General features: G+C 33.2%; 2 protein-coding genes across 3 annotated transcripts in view; both read left to right on the top strand.

Annotated features, from left to right (window-relative positions):
• The first annotated feature begins 174 nt into the window (after positions 1 to 174).
• Positions 175 to 5,283, top strand: LOC107573680 (poly [ADP-ribose] polymerase 6-like). 2 transcript variants are annotated; one of them, XM_016260124.1, is made up of 15 exons: positions 175 to 206; positions 362 to 492; positions 706 to 801; positions 893 to 985; positions 1,115 to 1,240; positions 1,384 to 1,449; positions 1,936 to 2,003; positions 2,097 to 2,145; positions 2,226 to 2,338; positions 2,419 to 2,491; positions 2,603 to 2,672; positions 3,704 to 3,783; positions 4,018 to 4,081; positions 4,253 to 4,337; positions 4,438 to 5,283. In XM_016260124.1, the coding sequence occupies exons 3-15, from the start codon at positions 709 to 711 to the stop codon at positions 4,532 to 4,534; spliced, it is 1,077 nt and encodes a 358-aa protein (XP_016115610.1). In that variant the 5' UTR covers positions 175 to 206; positions 362 to 492; positions 706 to 708; the 3' UTR covers positions 4,535 to 5,283. The 2 variants fall into 2 exon arrangements, with proteins under 2 accessions (XP_016115610.1, XP_016115619.1); XM_016260133.1 differs by lacking the exons at positions 4,253 to 4,337; positions 4,438 to 5,283 and having other exon boundaries at positions 3,704 to 3,856; positions 4,018 to 4,076.
• Positions 5,284 to 9,482: 4,199 nt separating this feature from the next.
• LOC107575858 (ribonuclease P protein subunit p25-like protein) overlaps positions 9,483 to 10,261 on the top strand; it is a 2,107-nt gene continuing 1,328 nt past the window's right edge. The window contains exon 1 of the mRNA XM_016262182.1: positions 9,483 to 9,604. The gene's annotated coding sequence lies outside the window, so the exon portion shown is untranslated. The remainder of the gene's footprint in view (positions 9,605 to 10,261) is intronic.

Here is a 10,261-nt window from a genome sequence, read left to right as displayed (position 1 = left end):
GGCTCTGTCTTTACATTTATTTTGACAGATGAAGCTCGCGATTATGGTAAGGGGCGTTACATTTCCGACGAGTGCTTGCGGTGTTCGGCCAATCACAATGCACTTGGTCAGCTGGCCAATCAGAGCAGACTGTGCTTGTCGGAAGGAGGGACTTTGTAGAAAGGGATGCGTTTGAGAGAGGCGGGGCATAGAGGACCTAAAATAATGTACAGTATTTTTAAAAATAATGTGTTTTTTGAACATTAAAGCATGTCAACATATTCTGTTACACCAAATACACAAAATAAGGATCTTTAAAAAAGCATCATATGACCCCTTTAATGTATTAAGCAGTTTATGTCTGATATGATTGCTTCAACAGAGTGTGGCTTCCCAGGCTCAAGATCCACCGTGCACATCACCACCAGACAGCTCATTCAGCTCTTCTTCTCCTCACAAGCTCTCATTCACTGCAAGAGCATCCCAACCCTGGAGTACGGCATCCTCATACAGGTAATCCTCAGTGGAGTTTAAAGTGTGAAACACTTCTAATATTTGCATAATGAACTGCTTCTTTCTTGCATTTATTTGCATACTGGATTGTGATTGACTGTTTCTTTCTTACATCCGTTTAGTTTCCATATTACTATGAATCTCTCCCTCTGTCTTTCTCCTTCCTTTTATCCATATTACAACTTTCCTAATTTTCCATTTTTCGTCCTCTAGGTTATGAAGTACTCAGAGCAGAGGATCCCCACTCTGAACGATTATTGTGTGGTATGGGATGAACAGCATGTCTTTCAGAATGGCTCTATGCTCAAGGTACAACAATTCTTGGAAAACTCCATTAAAATACACCAGTAAATCCATAAAACTATCATCTCAGTTTCTTTTGTGTATGTGTATCGTTCAGCCTGCCGTTTGTACGAGAGAACTGTGCGTGTTCTCCTTCAACACTCTGGGTGTCATGTCAGGAGCTGCAGAAGAAGTAGCTACTGGAGCTGAGGTATCACGCACACATTTATTTATCTAAATGAAGATATACCAGAGACTTATATTGTCTATTTATGATCTTTTGGTATTGGTATTTTATGTGTATATATATATATATATATACGTTGATGTTTTTGTACAGGTAGTGGACCTGCTGGTGGCAATGTGTCGTGCTGCACTTGAATCTGCCCGTAAAAGTATCATCTTTGACCCTTACCCCTCTGTTGTTGACCCTCATGACCCCAAGTCTCTGGCCTTCAATCCGAAGGTAGATACTTTATCAGTATCATTACTTTAAAATGAATAAAATGCTTCTAATATCAGTTTTAGAATGTTCACATTTCATCTTTGACCTTTGACATCTTTGATCTTTGACATCTGTGACCTTCTTCATTAATTTTCCACTGATAGAAAAAAAGTTATGAGCGGCTACAGAGAGCACTAGACGGCATCAAATCAATCCGAGAAATAACACAAGTGAGTAATTCAAACTGCGAAAACAGAATAGCAAGATGCAAACTCATAATTCTAAGGAAAACGTCAGAATTGCAAAATATAAACTCATAATTCTAAGGAAAAAGTCAGAATTGCAAGATGTAAACTCAGAATTCTAAGAAAAGTCTGAAATGTAAGATATAAACTCACAATTCTGAGAAAAAAAATCAGAATTATGTTTTTTTTTTACTCCGTGGTGAAAATAGGCTTCCATTTAAAGACAACTATATAGATATTTGAGATATCAAGAGTCCGCAATTGTACATCAACTGTGGCTTGACATTATTGTGACCAAGTTTGAAGGGATTCTGGTAAATATAAGGGTGATTTCAAATACAGCTGTAAGTGACCCACTTCCTGTTGCCAGTTGGTGGCGCTATAACTGTTATTCACAATAGCTACACATGTTATAGGAAATCCATAGTCCTGGTTAAGGGAATGCATGACACCTTAACTCATATTTTACAGGGCCCTTATTTTGAAATAAAGAAACAGATGGACAAACTGGACCCGCTTGCACATCCTCTGCTGCAGTGGTGAGTGAAACTCTTGTTTCCTTTAATGGAATACTCAGGTTTTCATTATTTTCCTGTTATCATAATGACCCTTAATCTTCTTTTTCTTCTCAGGATTATATCCAGCAACAGGTCTCACATTGTCAAGCTCCCCTCCAGCAGGGTAAGGGCGTTTGATCACATTCTCTCTCAAATAACAGTGTGACTAAACCTTTATTTCACTCCTACGATTTTTGCTAACAGCAACTGAAGTTCATGCACGCCTCCCATCAATTCCTGCTCCTCAGCAGTCCTCCTGCAAAAGAGGCCTGCTTTCGCACCGCTAGAAAACTCCACAGCAGCACGTTCGCTTTTCAGTGAGTTTCAGTTTAGTATGAGTTCATTTCATAATCATTAGTTTATGATTACTGACTAATCACTAGCTCTCTGTCTTCAGTGGTTCTCATATTGAAAACTGGCACTCTATTCTACGAAATGGACTTGTAAACGCCTCCTGCACAAAACTGCAGGTACCACAGTTACTCCTAATGTAGTGAATGAAGAACTATAGCATGTTACCCACAGATTTTCTACTTAGCATATTGGCGTTGATCAATCTGCCTTGTTCTCTTTGACGCAAGCTGCATGGGGTGGCCTATGGGAAGGGCATCTACCTCAGCCCCATCTCCAGCATCTCATTTGGGTACTCGGGTAAGAGTTTTTGGGCTTGTCTACAAAGTGCAATGTTTTAAAAAACGTGCATGGTTTCAGACATTTTGGACATATTTTGGGGCAAATACCATGGTTTTCTGGTTATGTACAATGGTAATACCACTGGGGTCCACAGAAAATATGAAAGAGAAAGAAAAACAGAAGTAACATATTTTTAGGGTTGTCAAATTTAGTGTTAACTAAAATATTAATTAAATATGTTTAATGCAATAATTCAGCATCTTATTTGTCAACATGAATTTGATATTATCACAGTTTCATTCCTCATTCCATCTAAAAACTGTTCAGATATTATTGGTAAGATTAATTACCATAAATATTAATGATTTCTAAAAAAAAAAGAAAAAAGTAAATACTGGGCCGAGATTATGAGAATAATCACAATAAAGCTAAATTATAATTTTTTTTTTCTAAAAACTGATCCGATTATGAGATTAATCACAATATACATAAATTGTTAATATTTTTAAAATAAAAAAACAGGTCTGAGAATATGAGATTAATCACAATAAATATAAATTATATATTTTTTTTCTAAAACAATGGTCAGATTATGAGATTAATCACAATAAATATATTTAATTTATAATAATTTTCTGGTCAGATTGTGAGATGAATCTAAGATAGATAGATAGACAGACAGATAGACAGACAGACAGACAGACAATTTATTGTAATTAAGGTCATTTACACAACATGTTGTCTTATCACACACAATAAATGTATATTAAAATAAACAGTTGCCTCTATATTTTAAAGAGGAGGCCCCTTGCCTTGTAAATACCATGACATTTGAATAATATGATACCCATTCTGTATGATATATATATATATATATATATATCTCCAAGTATCATCGATACTGCCAGATTACTTTTTTTAAGGAAACTTGTCTGATGCAGGGAGATCAAACATTTAAAATCAATTATAATGTTATACTGCAGTGCTTATTTCTATATCCATATAGCACTGTTATATTAGTTTTCACCGTAGAATGTATTTGTGTGCAGGAATGGGAAAGGGACAGCACCACATGCCTACTAAAGAGGAATTAGCACAGCACTACAACCAGGTCAACACTGTTTTACAGGTATTAACTCCATCTGCAGAAATTGGACTGATATGGCTGTATTACAGGTGCAATCTGTAGCTGATCAGATTAGGTGAGTCAAACCTGATTGGAAACGATATAAGCAGAGTTATATGAGGTTTGCATTTGTGACTGCACTCATTTCATTAATTTGTCAGCAACATAAAAGACAGATACTTACCATCTCCTATGTAAGTGTGTATCACTGCTAAATGTGTCATTGTTCTTTTGCAGTGTCGTCCCACACAGTCAAGGTTTCTTCAGAGTCGGAATCTGAACTGTGTTGCTCTGTGTGAGGGTATGGGGTTAAGAATACTTGAAAAGGCCAAATATGTCATTCAAACCATTGCAGAAATGAGCTTTTTTGTTTGTTTGACTAATTAAAGAAACAGTTTGCCAAAAATGAATGTATTAATATTTTTGTGCACTATTCCTTTAAAGTTAAGTAATTTTGTATTTCTCTCAACAGTAATAACTTCCAAAGATCTACAGAAACATGGAAATATTTGGGTTTGCCCGATTTCTGATCACGTCTGCACACGCTTCTTTTTTGTGTGAGTATTTTGACGCTTTATCGTTTGTCTTATTACAAATTCAGCATCTTTTGGCTCACGATATGTTCCACAATTGTCTGTTTTGTCTATCTTTCCTCAGGTACGAGGACGGCCAGGTAGGAGATGCTAACATCAACACACAGGACGTCTGGATACAGAAAGAGATATTGGGGGACAATCAACCTGACTCAACCTGATTGACCCGTTTCACCACTGTGACGCTTTGAGAAAGTTTACAAGGGAACATATGAACTGAATATGGGAAAGAATTACCTCAAACTAGGTGTTTTTGAAGATGCTAGCCTCCAGTCAAGTTTGTCTTTACGTGGAAACAAGGGAAACCTGTTTTGTACCTTTTTTGATAAACATTTTATTAATTTATTTCTCAATTAGTCTCTACGTCATGTTCGCTGCTCTACGTTTTTCTACTTCATGAGAAAAAGTGCTGTGAATTATCGTTGAATTTTAAGTCCAGCGGTTGAAAAAAGTATAATTTCCATATTGCCCACTGGGGGTCTCTATTGCCTAAGAATAAAAAATCGCATAAAAATAATTTGGAAATGAAATATAAACGGCTTATGGTTCTATAAACCTGCCATTTTAAAGCGTTTACGTCTGCCCTTATGGACAATTCAGCATTATTAAGTACTGTTTGATGTATGTATACAACATCAGTTCATTTTCATGAGAGTGTTGATTGATATGGATCCTAAACCTCTTAACATGAAATGTTAATAAGTTTGGTGCTGTGCACTAGAAGGCGTCGTGTTCTCATTTACTCTTCAGAGAGCTTCAACCGGAGAAGACTGCCAATAAACGACACATTACAGATGAGAAATGTAACGTATGATTGTGTCTATGTCAATGTGAAGACGTAAAACTAATCTGAAGGAGGGTCATGGTTTCATACGGCCTATATTTGTATGTCGGCAATTTTTCTATAAATTTAGAGCATTGTTACGCATGAGTTACTTTGTAAATAATGCCAGAATACTGGATGAATTGTGACTCAAATGCTCCCACAATGACAGTAAAACTCAAATTACCTGCATTATGAAGACCTCTCAACGGCCCTAACAATGAAAACAGCTTATAAAGGGATTAAACAGTGTCTTAATTAACATCTAAACCTGCCAAAACGTTTCTATAAACGGCTGGGGAATACCCTAGAAATATAATACATTTTATATAAACAGTAGATGTCAATGGAAAGTCCCCATAATGATGTAAAAATGCATATGGGTCTGCTGTCATACTGTTATCTGTCACGACCCCTAAAAAAATTAATAGTGTGTTGCATTCCGAAGTCCCAGAGGACATTTTGAATTCTCGGTTTAGCCAGCGGGTCTGTTCTCATCTGAAGCAGAAACACATAATAATTCATAACAGTGCGCTACATCCACATGAGGCCCGCATCTGCTCCAAGACCCCTTACCCTTCCTTTTCCCATTTTACATTATATTACTTTTTTGTATGTAGATACATTAATGTAAATTATGGAAATATACATAAATGTATGTGTAAAAAAAATATATATATCTGGAAATATTTATAAATTAAATTATACACCTATATATTCATTAATAATGTATGCAATATATAATTATATAATTCAAGTTGTATAACATATTCTTTTTATTTATATATTATATAATTTATGATATTAATTAATTAAAATATTAATACAAATACTATATTAAGTTAACAACATCAGCAAAATTGTATCATTTTAATCTATAATTGTAATATATAATAATTTATTACATTTTACATCTATAATATTTATGACAATATATTTACTATTATATATAATATTATTTATGATATTAATAAATACAAATATTAAGAATAAATCGATATTATAGTGTATATCACTTCAGCTACTGGTAAGAAAAACCCTACAGTTCTGCTGATTGATTCATTGTCTCCCATATTAAAATGAATTAAGCAAAATTATACTGTGCAATTATAAATCCATTAAAACAATGATTGTTGTAAGCATCATAACAAAATATGTAAATACATACTTTATGACGCTTACAATAATCATTTTACATTGTAACTGAACATAGACCAGACATAAATGTAACACTCATTTTATTTAAAAGAAAATCTATTTATTAATGTCATATAAAATATACTTGTTCACTGTCCTTGTTTTAGAATAACAAAATAAGTTTAAAGAAAAAAAGCAGTGTAATATTTAGTTTTTGTCACCTGCTTTAATTTTTTCGATTATCCACTTTGACTAAATTGCCTCTTCATAGGCTAAATGTTGTTTTGATTTACGAAAGTGGTTTTGAATGATAATGTGCTTATGATTTTTCTTCATCATTTACTCTAAAGTGCATCAGTTTTCGTCTAGTCGATGGGAAATGTGCAAATTGTATTGATGCTCAGCACATCTTTCATTAATGTAGACATCACTACTTTGCTTAAATGATCCACTTTCTCTTCCCTTTTCTTTGACTCTCTCTACCCTTGGCTGAGTGTGGTTATTATCTTTCTCTGGAAACATTTGAATGCCTTGACCCTCACAAATGTTTTACAAGTGCAGATCACGGCTGAACACACCTCAGTACAGCCCAGCTCGAGTAGTTCTGACACCCTCAGCAGAAAGTGTTCAAACACCACTTGGACCGAGCCGTGAGGGAGAACTGTTCCAGAATGGAAGTGAGGCATGAAGGAGCCCTTTTCCAATTTTTCATCAGCGAGAAAATTACCCAGGCAGTTTTCAAGCTTGCGTATTTCTCGCTACAGAGGAACTTGCTGTTACAGTTTGTTTTTGAAATGCTCTTGACTGCTGCCCAGTTTATCCTTCCACAGCAGCGTACGTGAAGCAAAAAGCGAATCCTTTTGAATTCCTCTCATCCCTTTGTAAGCGAGATTGCCTCCTTAACAAAAGTTCTCAGTGAAGCCCTACACAGTCTCCTCACACCATTAAACAAACTTCATTCTGACTTCATTTCCCTGTGGGTGTTGCAATCTGCAGTGCTCCTCTTTGAGACCTAATTTCCCTTTAATTAAATTAGTAAGACTTCCAAAGCAATCCGCCAGAGAGGCCCTGCGGCTGGGTTTCTGTTGTCGGGCAGATAACGGCTGTGAGGGTGTGTCGTCTATGGAGATTGATGAAGTAATTGAAACAGTAATTGTCAACATGTTGGCTTTTATCTGTTCTGGGAGCTTACTAAAATAAGAGCGTCTGGTTGGCAGTGCACTTGAAAGGCCCAGTTTTACCAGTAGATCTGTAACCGGTCCTATAACATCACTGAAATGTGTCCACTCTTCAGATAAATACACTCCAGATCATGTGTACACTGCAAAACAATGTCAAAAAACAAAACAAAAACTATCCAAATATGGTAGATAAACATTTTTAAACATTATTACTTATATTATTAATTATAATACATTTTCTCTATTAATTATAAAGTAATATTATACTTAATAGTAATATTATAAATGGCTTTTTTACAAGTAAAAAGCAAAATTTAAAATGTATATATACTTTAAAAAATTACATTTAATTCTAAATTATAAGGTCATTTTTAAATGTAACATAATTGACATGAAAATTTATTTCAAAGTAGTATATTAAAAATAGTTTTATTTAATGCATATTGAATTAAAGTTTACAGTAATTTATACTTTTTAAGTATACATTAGTAATGTAAATATTGTTAAAATAGTTTCTTACAAGTAAACATTTTGAATTATTTTATATGAATAGAATATATATAAAAAAAATTATAATATACATACATATATATATATATATATATATATATACATTTAATTATGAATCATCTTTATTTATATTGAACCGTTTTTTAATTTAAGGTATATTTCTTTTTATTTTTGTTTATTTTACATTTTATTTATAAATATTTTACAGTAAATTGTTTTTAAATAATATTTTTAAATTATGAATCATTAATTATGGAGAAAAACACACCTGCTAACAGTTATGTACATTGGAGTATAACTTTGTACTATATTTCAAAGTAGTAAAAGAATAAACATAATAATTCTAAATGATTTTGTATTAAAATGTATTTTTTTATTTATTGAATTTCACATTATTACTTACAATAGAATTACATATTTTTTTAAATGATGAATTTCCTTATATTTATGGAGAAACACATGCCTGCATGAACCATCAACTTTTTTTTTTCATAAAACATTTTAAAGCTATATTTCTGTATTTTTGTTAACAGTTATGTGCATCATTGGTGTGTTTAATGTTGTGTATGATATTATGTAATTGATATTCACGGCATTATTTTAGTGTTGTGTTACTGATGCTGTTTTGTTTTTGTCCTTTGTCGATATGTTCGTTCTGACCATGGTTTCAGGAAAAGCAACTCATGATGAGATGCCTTCCATTAATCGAACTGCATATGGAAAGTATTTTACAGTACATTTTTACAGTGTATAATTGTGCTTCTTACTGGTCTCATTGAACAGAACGCTTGTCTTGCCTCCTGTCACCCCAGTCTCTAGAATGTTGGATGCTTTTCCTATTTTGTCAAGCAGAACTGCATGGCCTTCTTCTCTGATTGAAATCACAGCCTCGGGGCTCTAACACTTCGAGAGCGTTCAGCAGCCACAGTGGGAGAAGATGCAGAAATACACCTGATGAAACAGCCACCTTTGGACAACAGTGAATTCTTGCTCGGTAAATGGCAGTTTCTTGACCTACATTGATGTGTGCTGTATCAATTTAGCATGCAAGTTTAATATTTAAACACAATTTCATAAGTTAATAAGTTGGCCCAAAGCCATATTTAAAAGCAGATGCCTGGCATAAGTCAACTGTGCTTATGTAGATAATTGTTTACCGGCTGCATTGTGCCGTCATGCATGGGAGGATGTGTTTTTAAACTCTCAGCCTTAATCAGTCACGCATGTTAATCAGCTACAGACACACACTGATTGACAGGACTTCATTAACACTGCGAATTTCAAAGGGGGACTCGGGAAAGCATTCACCAGGATGAAATTTGAAATTCTGTACAGAGCACTTGCCAGACACAGTGACTGTTCCTTTAAGAGATGCTTTGGCTCTCCACCCCCTCCCTCTCTGTGTCCCTCACAAGCACTCAGATTGGGTCTTCAGTGCATTCTGGAGTGTGGTAGGCACCATTTAAGAGTAAATATGCCAAAGGTCTCAGATTGTGACCAGACGTCAAGGGTGAAACGCATTGCCACATACAGAACTTCACCTTACAGCAGAACTCGATGAGAATTCTAAGAGCAAAAAGGTAAACGAATCACTAAAAGATTCTTCTAGATCAGTTTGACATTAATTTGTTCTTGTTCCATAAAGTTGTCCTGCATTTGATTTGATTTTAATTACTGTGTAATTGTATTTTTTAATACATTTGGCTTTATGGTTATTATTGATCCTTTTTGTTTACATTTAATGTTTATTACATATAGTGCTTTTTTTATTTTGTATTGTTTATTTTATTTGCCTGTAATTGCATGTAATTGTACACATACATTTGGCTTTTATATTATTATTATTATACATTTTATTTGTATTATTATTAACGTTTGTTGAATAATGTTATTTAATTAGAGTTTAATTAGTGTGTAATCCTATATTTAAATACATTGTTATTATTAAGTACATTTAATAATAATAATAATTATTATTATTATTTATAACTTATTTTATTATATGTTTTTTATTTAATTTTGTGTTTTTTAATTAATTGTATTTAAATTTGTAAACATATAAACATTATTATAAACATTGGGCTTTTTAAATTATTATTTTATATTCTATTTTATTTGTGTGTATATTTAAATACACTTGGATTTTATTATTATTATTATTATTTATGATTTTTTTTTTTTTTTTTTTTTTTTTTTTTTTTTTTTTTTTTTTTTTTTTTTTTTTTTTTTTTTGTTTT

Source organism: Sinocyclocheilus grahami, unplaced genomic scaffold (genome assembly GCF_001515645.1).
Source record: "Sinocyclocheilus grahami isolate Dianchi unplaced genomic scaffold, SAMN03320097.WGS_v1.1 scaffold31.1, whole genome shotgun sequence".
In the NCBI taxonomy this organism is placed as follows: Eukaryota; Metazoa; Chordata; class Actinopteri; order Cypriniformes; family Cyprinidae; genus Sinocyclocheilus; species Sinocyclocheilus grahami.
Note: the sequence above shows the minus strand (reverse complement) of the source record. Positions and strands in the feature narration are given on the sequence as shown.